This window comes from Myxocyprinus asiaticus, chromosome 24 (assembly GCF_019703515.2).
Source record: "Myxocyprinus asiaticus isolate MX2 ecotype Aquarium Trade chromosome 24, UBuf_Myxa_2, whole genome shotgun sequence".
NCBI classification, from domain to species: Eukaryota; Metazoa; Chordata; class Actinopteri; order Cypriniformes; family Catostomidae; genus Myxocyprinus; species Myxocyprinus asiaticus.
In genome coordinates, this window is record NC_059367.1 from 42941907 (window position 1) to 42959427 (window position 17521).

General features: G+C 36.3%; 1 protein-coding gene across 4 annotated transcripts in view; it reads right to left on the reverse strand.

Annotated features, from left to right (window-relative positions):
- Positions 1 to 279: 279 nt before the first annotated feature.
- The window catches only part of LOC127414602 (solute carrier family 35 member E2A-like), a 72185-nt gene continuing 54943 nt past the window's right edge, over positions 280 to 17521 (reverse strand). For 3 of the 4 annotated variants that reach the window (XM_051652748.1, XM_051652750.1, XM_051652747.1), the window contains exons 3-9: positions 13202 to 13337; positions 12036 to 12163; positions 6715 to 6835; positions 6558 to 6611; positions 5936 to 6008; positions 2966 to 3111; positions 280 to 1694 (exon numbers count right to left, since the gene is read on the reverse strand). In XM_051652748.1, coding sequence (XP_051508708.1) covers positions 1478 to 1694; positions 2966 to 3111; positions 5936 to 6008; positions 6558 to 6611; positions 6715 to 6835; positions 12036 to 12163; positions 13202 to 13337 — 875 coding nt within the window. In that variant the 3' untranslated portion in view covers positions 280 to 1477. Of the gene's footprint in view, positions 1695 to 2965; positions 3112 to 5935; positions 6009 to 6557; positions 6612 to 6714; positions 6836 to 12035; positions 12164 to 13201; positions 13338 to 15668; positions 15873 to 17521 lie in introns of all 4 variants that reach the window. The other variant, XM_051652751.1, reaches the window with a different exon arrangement.

A 17521-nucleotide genomic window follows, 5' to 3' on the forward strand; every position in this document is an offset into this window, starting at 1 on the left:
AGGTGCAGGTGAAGTTCATTAGCATCAGCCTTTGTGCGACGGCAGCGGCTCCTTTGGATTGCATAGATGACGCTGAAGGGCATTCCGAATGACTGATATTTTTGAGCCCTACACCCTCCAACACTCTGAAGGGCAAACCCTCTGAAGGGATTAGGGCATAGGGATGAGCCCTTCAGAATGGAACACACCCGATGTTTGATTAAACATGGTTTACCTATGTTAAGACAAAGATGTGTAATATTAGTGGTGTGATGGGAGCTCAAATGACAACACCAGGTATATCAAATACATTTTATTGGTCTGTAACCAAATATAGCACGAACCAGATCACAAGTGAACCCACATCATCACAACAAACTGTCAAACATGGAACAATAAAATGTGCAGAGAGACATAACAACCTAATGTAAACATTATAACGAGCAGTCATTTAACTTTCACACAGTCACGCATGAACTTGTAGGAACGCCCTGAGCTGTGTGACCCATATTCAGCAGTGTATGTAAGGCAACAGAATGCTGCCGTTATTCAGCATCTTCTGCACAAAGGCCATTTTAAATGAGATGAGAGTAGGGCTGGGTTTTGTTAAATCAGCCCACTTTATAACACAGGAACGTGAATGTTTGTGCATGGGTCAACTGCACTTTGTAAGAAAATGTGGAAAATTCCAAAGCATTAAAACAATTTGTTTGCCTCACAAATCCCTTCTGAATGAGACAAAATGTTTTTTAGGCTAAACACATGGAAATTCACAGATGTTGCACTTTAAACATTTAATAGCGAAATACAAAATTTATTTAAATGAAAATATGTGTTGGACTAATGCACACATATACAGACAATTACCTTTAGTGGTTATTTTACATTATTAAAACATATTTAATCTTGCACATCCCACCACAGTTAATCAGAATAAATTTATGAACCAGTATGTAATCATTGCTTTAGACATGCAATATTCTTTGACCAGTTTCAGCAAGTATTTGTCATATCTGATCTGGTCTGTTTTTACAGTGTAACCCTCTAAAGACATTTGGATACAAGAAGAAAAAGAAAAAACCCAACAGTGAAAGATCACATACACTTTGGTACTCTGGACATAATCCTAAAATTTCAGAAAATGAAACATGACAAAATTAGCTCCAATTTTCTAAGCCAAAATAAGTGACATGACGCCTGAGCAATGAAAAACAAGAAAACAAATATATTCATGAAAAATCATTCACTTTCTACAACAATTCCTGTGGCTACAGTAAATCATGATTAATTGAGAAAAACACAATGATGGACAAAGATTGTGGTTTGCTACAATAATTACACAAAGTTCTGTTACACAGGACTGTAAGAGACACAAAATACATTCTTTGCTTTGTCAAGAAAATGATGGAATGTGAAATCATAGAATTTAACTCAAAAGAGCTCAATAAAGATGGCGACATTCAGTTAAGCAATATAATAAAACATGCGGCTTTTCAGTTTATTTGGTAGAGGTAAAACAATCCTGGGTCAGGGGTTTCTGCTCCGATTCTGCTGACTGGATGAGAGCATCTCTCTGCATCTGTTTTGCTTTGTTATAAAGCAGAACGCCCGCAAACACCATGACCGTCCCCACCGTAGACACGACCGTGATGGAGTTACTGAACACAATGATGCTCAGCCAGATGGACAGAGCGTGTTTCACTGTGCTCGCAACACTAGCCACAGAAGAGAAAATCAGTTCTCATCATTCATTCATAGTACAATAAAGAACAATATGTTCATTTTTGGTAAGTTTAATCTCAAGAGACCTACCAAGAACATGTCCGTGTCATGTTTCACCCTAAGATTTTTAAATAACGTTTTGCAGAATGAAAGTGGAAGTGGATTATTTTTTGTATTGTGACAATATTTTCATTATTATTCATATATTCATTAACATAATGCAAAACAATATTGTCACATTATTTAAATCAAGTATTTAAACATCATGGTAGTATTTGTAGTACTGTCTTTAATTTATGCAAATTTGAATTAGAGCTGTCAACGACATTTTTTTAATCAAATTAATTATATCACACGCCTATTGATTAATCAAATGAATTGCAATTAACAGCATATCAGTATTTGCTGCAATAGCTGTTATGTTATTGATAATATAACATCTAATAAAGATAATAATTGTGATAATTAAAATACATTACATTATTGTGGCAGACTGTTAAACCATTGATAATACAATACAAAAAGTGTCTTTAGAAGTCAGTACATTGTTTATTCCCATATCACTGAACATAAGCATACAGTCCACAATGATCCATTTTGCAATTAAGTTCGTCAATCTGTTCTGTTCTCACAGGACATGTTCTTGCATTCTGTCTGCACTATTTTTAATTACATTGTCTGTCAATGGACATATGAGTCAGACGGGCGCTGCCCACTGCTGACATGGCTCGTAAAAACACAAGGTTACATATATTTCAAGTGGGAATTGCTCTGATGGTAGGAAAATAGGTACTTTTATTACGGAATATATGTACGGGTTATGAGGCATGTTTAATTGTGTTTTTTAGATAATAAATCACACTAAGTGTGTTGAAACAACTGCCATAATATAAAATTCTGTCCAGAGAGGATGATCTCCATTGCTGTTTTACAGTAAAGAGAATCATCATTGACAATAATGAGAATTACAACCAAACTTGAATTACAGTTAATGGCTTTATTTACTTAATGTAAAACATAAGGTTTTCTGACCCAGGGACCCCATCTATATAAAAGAATGCTATAGTTTATGCCAACACTATATACTAACTTTCATAATATAATAACAAACCATATATTTATGAAGCTATACAACACATTAACCAATATAAAGTATTGTGTTATATTTTTACAGAATTTTCAATTTATTTATGACCAAGGTCCCCTTGCAGAAAGTTCATGGACCCCCGTTTGAAAATGTTGGTAATCGGGATGAAGTTCTCACCTGAAAGTGACCGGGGAGATGCGGCCCATGAGTGCATATGCAGTGACGCTCTGTAAGTGGAACAGGGTGCCATCAAACAACAGTAGCAACACAACATCCTGAGACATCCTGAAGTTTTGCTCACTCTTCCTAAGCCCAGGAATGTCCTATAAAACAGTGACATCAACACTCAGGGTGACTTCATCAGCATTCACTGACATCATCAGTATGGCTGCACATTCAGTTCATTCAGATTACAATTACAGCTGCCTCAATTAATCAAACATAAAAATTGTCATTTACACACTCAAAAAAATGAAAAATGTTTAATGAAAATTGAGGAAAACTTTTCCACTCAATTCAATTACATTTGTCCAAGTCATCATATTAATTATGTTGAGCTGACTACATTTGTACAGTTTTTGACTTTTTGCCAAACATTTCATATTGCAAGAGTAACAGTCTTTTGTGCTTGCAGTCTCTGCAATAGGAGATTATTTCTTGTAGATAAGTTTTAAAGGTAGCATTTCAACCAGGCATGCGGAGTCCTTAAAATCCAAAACACAAACCACAGTGACAATTATCAATGCTTTATTCTGCAGCTATAATGCAATGTATTTTATTTGGGGGCCTCTCTCCGCAAATACTGATATATGCTATTAATTGCGGTTATACCATTGCTTATTTGATTACTCGATTCTGATTGGCTGGAATGCGTGCGTTAAAACTGTTTAATGCACAGGTAGTTCCAGTCAGTTTTAATCACCATTCTACATTAATGCGTCTACTCTACTGTCCTCCATAATGAGACATTGTGAGAGTTTTATGCCTCTGTTCAAACTACCTCCGAACGAGAATATAGTCTCAGATCTGGGATTAACACATCACAAAACAACATCAAGTCATGCAGTGCCGTCTTTAAATCAACTGTAAAGCACAACAGGAAACACAGAAGAGACACCAGTGTTCATCAGCCCTGTATTACGGAGAACGACCTGGGGATAATTAGGAATGCACCTGCACTTTCTTCTTACACACCCATAAGACTTGTAAGGAAAGTATGGTTTGACATTCAGCTGTTTTACACTGAGGGGAGAGAAGGAAACCAGGACCTTCAAAATGTGTCAGTGGTATGAATCTTCACTGGCCTCACGATTCGAATACAATTCAAAGGGTAACGATTCGATTATAAAACGATTCTTGATGCATCACGATGCATCTTGTCCTTTTGTCCTTGTCCTATTTTGTTTTGTTTAAAGTGTTGTTAATCATTTGATAGTATTTAATTTTTTTTTTTTTAAAGTTGCTGGTCCAGAAAGAGAGAAATATCTGCCTCTATGAGAGTGCAGTTGTCAGCTTGTCCTCTCCTCACCTGCACAGGTCAAAGTAAAGCGATTTAAATAGCACGGTTGTTGCTTCAGAAATGTATCAAGCATCTCGTATGCACTGTTCCAGCTGTTTGCTCTGAGAGCAGAAGATTGCACGACCCCGTCGCAAATGCTATGATGGATTTCAAACCCTTATTATCAGGTGTGTGAACTGCCAAGTGAGTGACCGTCAATAAGCACAATGCAATGGAATGGAGTGCACAAGATGAGAGAAAGGCATTGGGAAAAAGAAAAAGAAATGAAAACATCATCCACGTCACCCGAAACGCTGCCTCATCATTATATTCTGCTGTTCACGATGCATCACTGAATCGATTTCCCACCTCACCCCTAGTGATAAACATCATCTAATATTGCTGCGCTGCTCAGCACACATGCGCTAGAGGCCACTGCTTGATCATGCATCGCTGACTGAAGCGCTGAATGAACACTGTTTTATATAATGCAGCCTTTTGCAGTTTAGTAATCACACAAGGCCACATTGTGATTTCATTCTTCATTTAATTAATAGTGCAGCCTTAATGGATGGAAGTCTGCAGGTTTAGTGTGGTTTGGATGGTTTTCCCCTCATCATGTATAGTAACACTTTTACAACGGTCATGTCAGCGACGCCAGTTTTTCCTCAGTGTGACAATGACAAAGAATATGAATTAAATATGACATGTTCTTAGAGGTACCAACCCTTCTACATTATGTGACTTATTTCTGGAGTGTGTGGACCTAAAAATACTCATGTCCATTTTTCTAATTATTCATACAGATTTTTATTTAATTATTTCAAATAAATGTAAATTTATCGCACTATATCTGTGTCTGATTTAGAATGGGCAGAACTCTAGATCTAAAGACCAGTAGATATAAAGTTAACCGTTACTGTTATTCTTCCAGACGTAATTTGCACAGCAAAAATCAATGACAGGTGTATCTAATTAATGCTGGCATGTGACCATGGTATAAGTGTTCAAATGTTAATCCACTTCGTGTCAGGTGGTTTAAAATCTTTTGGATTATAAATTTTAATCTATTTACAGCCCTAATATTTACAGTATGTGAAAAGATGCACTAACATGACACATAACTCAAAGGAGCAACAAACAACATCATCAGTGCATTTACAGTTTTTACTCGTGCAGCTTGCAAGTTGGAAACCTGATATCACATGTACATCTGGTTCCAATAAATAAAGTCAATAAATCTGAACAACTAACCTCGCACACCTGTGAAGTAATTGATAGGTGCATCGAACACAAGCTTTAGCAAAGTTAATGAAATTTGCCTGACAAAGGTCGAGTGGCCGAAACATTGCTTAATACATTTTGATACTCTTTGCAAGCCAGGATAGTGTGCAGGATTTTTTCCATTTCAAGTAACAAAATTTAACAGAGCAAAGACTATATATATATCTATAGATATATAACTTCCTTTAAAAGTGAAGAGTGTAATGAAAGGTTATGAAGAAACTTTTTAAGAAAAGCAAATCAGGCACTTGAGGCCGTGCTTATTATTAATACAGTGAATATACGGCACAGTGTACATATGAAATCTCAGACATTGTGCTCAAGTGGATTTGTTTGTAAATGTAAAATGTGATGCAGTGACTGACCATGGGGAAGACCCAGGTGGGAATGAGCATGACGACAGCAGCAGCACTGGTGTAGAACTGAAGCTCTGGAGGACTAAAACACATGCAGGACTGTGATATCCCTGTGACATGCCCATTTATACATTACAGATTATTTGAATTTAAAATACACCAACTTGTAATACTTCTAAAAGAATGTCTCGTGTTCAATACATGTTAAAGTGATAGTTCACCCAAAAATAAAAATTCTGCCATCATTTACTTCCAAAGCTGCACAACTTCCTTTTCTTCCGTGGAACACAAAAAGAGATATTCGGTAGACTGAACTATACCTTTAAGGTCTATAGACAGTGTGGTTTGAGTGATCTGATCACAAACTTTAAGTGTTCATGCCATGGTTCAGGACAATATTGTAACACTTGTTCAATGTGTCACTGATATCACAAGAGCTCTTTTAGTCTCACCAAGTGCTTTTTCTTTGTCTTCTGCTCTCACTATGTGAAAAAGACAATTGTCATCCGGTAACACGATCGATTTTGAAACGTTCTCCCCTTTTCTTTATTTCTTATCCCTATTAACATCCTTTAATCTGGGAAAGTTTCAAATGTACGGAAACATACTAGATCAAATGTACAGCACTCACCTGAATTTATATTTGTCCCCACTCAACAGTTTCTTAGAAAACACATTCTGTAAGCTAAAACATAAGGTTATTGTTTCTTTTGAAGTAATCATTGTAAAAAAAGCTCTACGAATGATGTTTATTATTGAGGTTTATTATTGAGGTGTAAAAGCATTACCAGTCCATAATGTTGGTGGAGAGGGCTGCGGAGAAGCCCAGCATGTTGAAACTGATTTCAGTGGCTGTACAGAGAGCCAGACCTGCCATTACAGGAAGCAGAGACAAATTCACCCAGAAACCTGCAACACAACACACACCATTAATAGAAAAGCACTTATACTAATCTCAAAGGCAAAATAGTACATATAGACTCAGGTCTCTTCTTCAATTTTTTGCTCCTTTTATTGTCTGTCAGGTGAAAATGTTAAGTCTGAGTGCTTAGAAAAGTAATAGCACACCTCTCCTCAAAAAACTGTATGATTTGAAGTTTCATTCATGTCTCTGGCTACAGTGTTGTGGAGTAGTTATCTGAAAGAAGTGATTAGATATTTAGATATTTTCACAATAGTGTTGTATTTTTAGTAAAAAGCTTCATTTTCCGGCGAGTAGCACTGTAGCGTCGCAAAACGCTTCATTTGTCACATTGTATTGTGAACGCAGTAATAGAGTCGAGGAAGAAATCAAACACACTAGTGCCCGACCAATATATCGGTATCGGCGTATATTTTACCGATATGAAAACTTTTTTTCAGAACATATAATGCAGAAAACAATGCTTTAGAATTGGTGTCATAGCGGAGTTTTTCCAGCAGAGTGCGATCCAACTCCATTGTTTACAGAGCTGAGCTGACTGGTGGCTCTGCAGACAGGGCGGAGTTAAATGGTGCGGATTTGAGGAGATCTCTTCTCGTTAAATTGCTAACTAGTTTGTGAAATACATACTGGAAAGTTAATAAAAAATGACCCCATCATTTTATATAACTAATATAACGTTAACCCTGTCCCTGTCAGCCATGTCTGTTTGCTGTTAACCAGCTATAGTTTGTCAGTGCAGTCAGTAATGTAGCAGATTGAAAGGTAAAAATCAGAGCATCTTTTTGCAGCTCAGCACACAACGGTGTGGTGGTGGATTGTGTCTGTTGAGTGTTGATTTCACGCTACGCTGTTGCCTAGTTGGTGAGACACAATGCTGGAGTAAATAAAGTCCATCTTTTACTCTCCGTGACAACGAGCTTATAGCTAACCACATAGCTACTTTCATACCTTGTCAGCGTGTAAACATGTATTCATCAAACTGTTTTGTTCAGGATTCAGTTTGGTACCCCCTTCAACCGAACAATTCCAGTCGTTGCATTTATAAAATGTAATATTTAAAAGTCTGTTTTTCCAGACATTAAAATAGGATACATATTAAAAGTAGATTTAATAAATAGTATATTTGCCCTGTGTAAACAATAATATATAGGAATTGTGTCTAAAATAAATGAGGGGTGATAAATAAATACTAATACAACAGGCTGGAAAAACAGACATTTATTCATTTTAATATCCTTTGTATATATATTATGAATGTGTTGAAACTTGACACTGGGCGACGCACCTTGAAAACTGCACCGTTAGATCGGTTTCATACTGAAGAGCCGCTTAAAAGTAAGTTTTTTTCTCTCTCTCGTAAATGTAAATGAGTGTAAATGTCAACATCCTACTGTATGTTGAAAGGATTGAAGCCGGTCAACCAAAACATGAGCTCATTGATGTCATTAAATATCAGTCTGCTTTTTTATTCCATCAGTTACTCCTGGTCGGAGGCTTCTGTGAATATTTAGTTTATACGTAGGGTTACGTTCTACCTAAGTTTGATGGTGCAACGGTCAAATATTTAGTAGTGCATAAATTTTGACTTAGTGCCCATTTATGCCACAACTAGACTAAGTTCGTATAGCTGGTGCAACCGGCCCCTGATGTTTATTTAGTTATTTTATTTATTCTTTATTTAAATGGTCAGCCATTGACTGATACTAAACAGTACTGGTGTTTATTTAGCTATTTATTGTATTTTTATTTATTCTTTATTTAAATGGTCAGCATTTGACTGGTACTAAACATACAGTACTGATGTTTACTAAGCTATTTATTTTATTTTTATTTATTCTTTTATTTTAATAGTCAGCATTTGACTGATAGTAAACAGTACTAATGTTTATTTAACTATTTATTGTATTTTTATTTATTCTTTATTTTAATGGTCAGCATTTGACTGATAGTAAACTGTACTGAAGTTAATTTAACTATTTATTTTATTTTTATTTATTCTTTATTTTAATGGTCTGCATTTGACTGATACTAAACATACAGTTTTGATGTTTATTAAGCTATTTATTTTTATTTATTCTTTATTTTAATGGTCAGCATCTGACTGATAGTAAACAGTACGGATGTTTATTTAACTATTTATTGGATTTGTATTTATTCTTTCTTTTAATGGTCAGCATTTGACTGATAGTAAACAGTACTGATGTTTATTTAGCTCTTTATTTTATTTTTATTTATTCTTTATTTTAATGGTCAGCATTTGACTGATAATAAACAGTACTGATGTTTATGTAGCTATTTATTTTAATTTATTCTTTATTTTAATGGTCAGCATTTGACTGATACTAAACATACAGTACTGATGTTTATTTAGCTATTTATTGTATTTTATTTATTCTTCATTTTAATGGTCAGCATTTGACTGATACTAAACATGCAGTACTGATGTTTATTAAGCTATTTATTTTATTTTTATTTATTCTTTATTTTAATGGTCAGCATTTGACTGATAGTAAACAGTACTGATGTTTATTTAACTATTTATTTTATTTTTATTTATTCTTTATTTTAATGGTCAGCATTTGACTGATACTAAACATACAGTACTGATGTTTATGAAGCTATTTTTTCATTTTATTTTTATTTATTCTTTATTTTAATGGTCAGCAATTGACTGATACTAAACATACAGTACTGATGTTTATTTAGCTATTTATTGTATTTATTCTTCATTTTAATGGTCAGCATTTGACTGATACTAAACATGCAGTACTGATGTTTATTAAGCTATTTATTTTATTTTTATTTATTCTTTATTTTAATGGTCAACATTTGACTGATACTAAACATACAGTACTGATGTTTATTAAGCTATTTATTTCATTTTATTTTTATTTATTCTTTATTTTAATGGTCAGCATTTGACTGATAGTAAACAGTACTGATGTTTATTTAACTATTTATTTTATTTTTATTTATTCTTTATTTTAATGGTCAGCATTTGACTGATACTAAACATACAGTACTGATGTTTATGAAGCTATTTTTTTCATTTTATTTTTATTTATTCTTTATTTTAATGGTCAGCAATTGACTGATACTAAACATACAGCACTGATGTTTATTTAGCTACTTATTTTATTTGAATTTATTCTTTATTTAAAAGGTCAGCATTTGACTGATACTAAACATACAGTACTGATGTTTATTAAGCTATTTATTTTATTTATTTATTCTTTATTTTAATGGTCAGCATTTGACTGATACTAAACAGTACTGATGTTTATTTAACTATTTATTGTATTTTTTTATTCTTTATTTTAATGGTCAGCATTTGACATACTGAACATACAGTACTAATGTTTATTAAGCTATTTATTTTATTTTAATTTATTCTTTATTTTAATGGTCAGCATTTGACTGATAGTAAACAGTACTGATGTTTATTAAGCTATTTATTTTATTCTTCATTTTAATGGTCAGCATTTGACTGATACTAAACATACAGACTGATGTTTATTAAGCCATTTATATTATTTTTATTTATTCTTTATTTTAATGGTCAGCATTTGACTGATACTAAACATACAGTTCTGATGTTAAGCTATTTTATTTTAATTTATTCTTTATTTAATGGTCAGCATTTGACTGATAGTAAACAATACTGATGTTTATAAAGCTATTTATTTTATTTGTATTTATTCTTTATTTTAATGGTCAGCATTTGACTGATACTAAACATACAGTACTGATGTTTATTAAGCTATTTATTTTATTTTTATTTATTCTTTATTTAAATGGTCAGCATTTGACTGATAGTAAACAGTACTGATGTTTAAGCTATTTATTTTATTCTTCATTTTACTGGTCAGCATTTGACTGATACTAAACAGTACTGATGTTTATTTAGCTATTTATTTTATTTTTATTTATTCTTTATTTTACTGGTCAGCATTTGACTGATACTAAACAAACAGTACTGATGTTTATTAAGCTATTTATTTTATTTTATTTTTATTTATTCTTTATTTTAATGGTCAGCATTTGACTGATAGTAAACAGTACTGATGTTTATTAAGCTATTTATAGTATTTTTATTTATTCTTTATTTTCTTAGTATTCATTTCTAGAATTTGTTGACAATGTATAATAATAATGTCAAATATTCTTTATAAAAATATTTGTTTAAGAAAGCAGCCTTCTGAGTACCTTTGCATAGTCTTATCGGTGCAAAATCAGTGAACAATCCACATAGAAAGGTCTGTTTTCATTCCAGCTCAAAAATTCGCTATATCAGTCACCATATCGGTAATCTGTGAATTTTCCCACTCTAAAATCGGTATCGGTCTCAAAAATCCCATATCGGTCGGGCTCTAAAACACACTCAACTAAACCATCCTCTATCATGTAGCACTGAGAAGATGGAATCATTTAAGTGAGTCGGTTCTTTCGGACGGTTCATGTAAATGAACTAAATAATATAATTGATTCACTGATTTACTTAAACCCCGCACAGCCTTTTTTTCTCTCCCCTTTTTCTCCCCAATTTGGAATGCCCAATTCCCAGTGCACTCTAAGTCCTCGTGGTGGCGTAGTGACTTACCTCAATCGGGTGGTGGAGGACGAATCTCAGTTGCCTCCGCATCTGAGACAGTCAATCCGCACATCTTATCACGTGGCTTGTTGAGCGCGTTACCATGGAGACGTAGCGCGTGTGGAGGCTTCACGCTATTCTCCGCGGCATCCACGCGCAACTTACCATGCGCCCCACCGAGAGTGAGAACAACATTATAGCAACCACGAGGAGGTTACCCCATGAGACTCTACCCTCCCTAGCAACCGGGCCAATTTGGTTGCTTTGGAGACCTGGCTGGAGTCACTCAGCATACCCTGGATTCGAACTCGCAACTCCAGGTGTGGTAGTCAGCGTCAATACTTGCTGAGCTACCCAAACCCCCCCCCAACCCCGCACAGCCTTAAAGGGACTTTGTCTTCTTTTCTGAAGCAAAATATTTACTGTATTGCTGCCGTTTATCACTACATTTAAATTCAGTTATATAAAATAGGGTGTTTTCTAGTTTATTAGTGTATATTAAGTATAGATTTATGTTCAATTTAATGTTGTCACACTATTTTTGTAACCCTTTACAAACACCACTACAAAGAATAAACATTGTGAATGTGCACCTGTATATTCTCCCAGTATGAGTCGTGACATGATTACAGTGAAGATGGGCGCAGAACTCTTCACCGTCTCAGCGAAAGATACTGCTATATTCTTCAGGCTGACTAAACCCAACACCACAGTCGTAAACCTGACAATAAACACAACAAACAGTCAAATAAAGCTGCCATGCCCTATTCCAGTCAGTTAAGCTGCTTTGTTGGCTCTAGTTTAGAAGAGTAAGCAAATACAAAGTTGTTTTAGTTCCTGTTGTTGTTGTACTTACTTTCCCTTCTAGTAATAGGTGAATCTGGGTCATATTTCACCCCAAAATCAAAAGAAACAATGGGGGCCTGGGTAGCTCAGCGAGTATTGACGCTGACTACCACCCCTGGAGTCACAAGTTTGAATCCAGGGTGTGCTGAGTGACTCCAGCCAGGTCTCCTAAGCAACCAAATTGGCCCGGTTGCTAGGGAGGGTAGAGTCACATGGGGTAACCTCCTCGTGGTTACGATTAGTGGTTCTCGCTCTCAATGGGGCATGTGGTAAGTTGTGCGTGTATCGCGGAGAGTAGCATGAGCCTCCACATGCTGTGAGTCTCCGCGGAGTCATGCACAACGAGTCACATGATAAGATGTGTGGACTGACTGTCTCAGAAGCGGAGGCAACTGAGACTTGTCCTCCGCCACTCGGATTGAGGCGAGTAACCACACCACCACGAGGACCTACTACGTAGTGGGAATTGGGCATTCCAAATTGGGATAAAAGGGCATAAAAAAAAGAAAAGAAAAAGAAACATTGAAAAAAAACAACAACAACAAAAAACACTTTATTCTGCTAGAAGGTACACTCAATAATAATATTATTTTTATTAATATAAAATAATAGAAATAAATGTGCATTCACATCACCTTCTCATTACTGTAGTGTGAAAAAAAACACTATTTAGATTGTGTAGAAATGACTGAAAACTATTTTTACTGTATTACAGTAAAAATAGCTATTACAGTAATGAAAATCTCATGAGAATCAATGTTGAAAAGGAACTCAAAAGCAAAGTGAGATGCACTCACATCTTATTACTCTTCAATTATTAAAACATGGGATATCACACCATTTCATTTAGAGAAATCTTTTTTTCCTACACTAAATGCCCATCTGAACAAATAATGCATCAATGCAAACACACCTCATCAGTCCCACGAACAGCATGATCATAAGGAAGTTGGGGGGATATTCAGCACGGGATTTGTGCTGGAACAGCGGGCAAGGCACACACATTTTAACAGAGCCGATGACAGTAGTGGTCAGCATCTGAATGGCACCTGCGTGAGAGAATTGAATGAGTTAATGTCCACAGAATATTTGCAAACAAACATGTGAATTTTAAAGGCACAATGTGGTTCTAAAAAAGGGCAAAAAATGATACTTTATCCAGATGCCAACCTGGTAAATTCCACAAAAAACATGTCCAGCTCACATTTCACCCCAAAATAATATATATATATATACGTACATCTTTTTTAAATCTTATAGTATACAATATATTATATATACAAATGGTATATTAAAGTACATTTTCCAATAAGACAAAGAAGCCTATTTTCAGGCATTTTATACACTGCCTGGCCAAAAAAAAAAAAATCACATACTCTTTGATTACGGCGCGTATTCATCGTATCATTGTTTGGACAACCTTACGCAACATCACAACATTTATTTCCGTCCAGAGTTGCATTAATTTTTGGCTGAGGATGGGAGAGCTGAACCTTATCCAGCACATCCCAAAGACTTTCAATGGGTTTAAGGTCAGGACTCTGTGGTGACCAATTCATGTGTGAAAATGATTCCTCATGCTCCCTGAACCACTCTTTCACAATTTGAGCCTGACGAATCTTGGCATTGTCATCCTGGAATATGCCCATGCCATCAGGGAAGAAAAAATCCATTGATGGGATAACCTGGTCATTCAGTACATTCAGGTAGTCAGCTGACTTCATTTTATTGCCTCATAACGTTGCTGAGCCTAGACCTGACCAATTGAAGCAACCCCAGATCATAACACTGCCTCCAGAGGCTTGTACAGTGGGCACTACGCATGACGGGTGCATCGCTTCATGTGCTTCCCTTTAGAGGTCTTCACGGGTCAAAATATTTGTGCCCGAACACAAAGAGACCCGAAAATGTACTACCCGAAGCTGAACCGGACCCTTCTATTATTTGAAAGCTTGGACCCATACCCATGCAGAACCGAGAAATGTCAAACCCGGACCCGAACCAGACCCGTCTATTATTTAAAAGCTGGGACCCGGACCTGGCCGGGAGACACAGACTCGATCGACACCGATTTCACAGCTGATTGCTATTAATAAGTTAATTTAAAAGTTGTGATAACAAAACTTTGTGTCTTACCTAATGTAACGTTAGTATCCTTCTCCCCTGTGCCTGGCTGTGATGCATATAATCCATCCTCCTTGCCAAGAAAGTTGGTCAAATACATCCAGATTTTCTGTGATTCCTCTCTTGCTGATTGAAACAGCATAGCTAATCCACTTATTATTTCAGCTTCAAAAGTCCACTTGCCGTCACAGTGACTGATGACAAACGCGAATTGTTTAGAATCAGCTTTGCAGTTTTTTTGTATCTCGCATAATACGATAATTTTGACTGTTTGCCCTTTTGAACTATAATAACGATTGCTTGTTCATTGCCATGGCTGCTAACGTTAGCATTGCTATTTTGCTATCGTGTGCCTTAACTCCGCTCTGCCTCTGATGTCACTCAGCTCATTGTGGCTCCTCTCCGTTTTTCACCTTTTTTCCCGCCCGCACTTTCTCATCCTAATTTTACAACGTTGCAACTTAATTACAACACACACACACACAGCACCATCATCATCAGCGCTGTCTGATCACGGCTGGGTGTTCTCGGATCGACTCGGGTATTACACAATTTTAAACAGACCCGGGACCCGCAGCAACAGAATGGGACCTGACCCAGACGACCGTATAAAACATGGATCCGAACCCGTAAGGGTCCCGGGTCAGGTCTCGGGTCTTCGGGTTAGGGTGGACCCGTGAAGACCTCTACTTCCCTTCTTACCCTGAACTCGCCCATCGCTTTGGAATAGGGTAAATCTGGACTCATCAGACCACATGAACTTTTTCCATTGCTCCACAGTCCAATCTTTATGCTCAAGCAAATTGAAGTTGTTTTTAGCCACACTAACAAGTGCCTTTCTCGTGGCCACACAGCTGTTTAGTCCCAGTCCTGTAAGTTCTCGCTGCATTATGCGTGTGGAAATGCTCTTACTTTCACTATTAAAGAGCACCTATTATGGTTTCTCAAATATTACCTTTCATGTAGTTATATAGCTGTTTGTGAATGTAAAAAAAGTCTGCAAAGTTTCAAAAATCAAAGTGCACGAAATATGGAGACTCCCAAAAGAAAGAACCGATTCTGAACACCTGAAACGAGTCGTTAGTAATTCCAGACTTACTTCCTGTACTAACCTATGTAATTTGTTTTAAAAAAAAAAAAAAAAACCCGCCTCTGGTCTGTTTACATGTACAGCCAGTGTACGCTGTTAGCCTGTTTGATGTTAGCTTCTGCTAACCAGCTAACTCACATTATTGTCAAACTACATATAAACTTACCACAGAGAAATGTCCTGTTCTCGTCGCGATGGTGGTTCGGGTTTATCTTCCGATGCATCATTGTCAGACTTGGGCTCAAATCGGTAAGGTAAAACAGACATTTTTTCAGACGGAGCTGAAACTCGGATATGGTAGTGGGCGTTTCCTTTAAGCGGTAGACCAATCACAACAGACTGGGACATCTGACCAATCAGAGTAGGCTCTCTGAAAGAAGGAGTTTAGAATGAATCCTTTAGAACGGATCATTGAAGGAGTCGTTTTTGACACTGAAAAAAAAGGTAATGCTTTAATTTAAATTATGAGCAAATTAAAGTGTTTTTTGACCTTGGATGCATGTAAATCTATTGTATGAGACCTTTAAAACAAAATTAGGCACATTTAAAAACCATAAAAGGTGCACTTTAAACATAGCCGTGAGCTCTACTGTCGTTTTTACGATGTGACTTCAAGCATTTCAGTTATCTCCGATCACGATCATTTAAGATTTTTTTCCGACCACATTCACCACTATACTTTTAGGATTGAATAATGCGTTGGACAGTTCTTAACTCATTCCAGTGATTTCAGAAATCTCCTTATTTGTTTTCTTTGCTTGATGCAGGCCAATAATTTTCCCCTTCTGAAACACAATAACATCTTTTCCACAGGATACTTCTTCCGACATGGTTGTTTAAGAATTGAGAAGCTACACACTGTATCAGTTAGGGTTCAAAGAATTGTTGCCAGCTGAAACATATTAATCACTGCAATAATGATCCAATCATAGGCTCTTACAGTTGAAGTCAGAAGTTATACGCGTGCACTTAGCCAAATACATTTAAACAGTTTTTCACAATTCCTGACATTTAATCATAGAAAACATTCCCTGTCTTAGGTCAGTTAGATTCACTATTTTATTTTAAGAATGTGAAATGTCAGAATAATAGTAGAAAGAATTATTTATTTCAGCTTTTATTTCTTTCATCACATTCCCAGTGGGTCAGAAGTTTACATATACTTTGTTAGTATTTGGTAGCATTGCCTTTATATTGTTTAACTTGGGTCAAACTTTTTGGGTAGCCTTCCACAAGCTTCTCACAATATGTTTTGGCCCATTCCTCCAGACAGAACTGGTGTAACTGAGTCAGGTGTGTAGGCCTCCTTGCTCGCACACACTTTTTCAGTTCTGCCCACAAATTATCTATCAGATTGAGGTCAGAGCTTTGTGATGGCCCCTCCAATACCTTGACTTTGTTTTCCTTAAGCCATTTTGCCACAACTTTGGAGGTATGCCTGGGGTCATTGTCCATTTGGAAGACCCATTTTCGACTGAGCTTTAACTTCCTGGCTGATGTCTTGAGATGTTGCTTCAATATATCCACATAATTTTGCTTCCTCATGATGCCATCTATTTTGTGAAGTGCACCAGTCCCTCCTGCAGCAAAGCACCCCCACAACATGATGCTGCCACCCCCATGCTTCATGGTTGGGATGGTGATCTTCGGCTTTCAAGCCTTACCCTTTTTCCTCCAAACATAACTATGGTCATTATGGCCAAAAAGTTCAATTTTTGTTTCATTAGACCAGAGGACATTTCTCCAAAAAGTAAGATCTTTGTCCCCATGTGCATTTGCAAACTGTAGTCTGGCTTTTTTATGGTGGTTTTGGAGCAGTTGCTTCTTCCTTGCTAAGCAGCCTTTCCGGTTATGTCGATATAGGACTCGTTTTACTGTGGATATAGATACTTGTCTACCTGTTTCCTTCAACATCTTCACAAGGTCCTATGCTGTTGTTCTGTGATTGATTTGCACTTTTCACACCAAACTATGTTCATCTATAAGAGACAGAATGCATCTCCTTCCTGAGTGGTATGA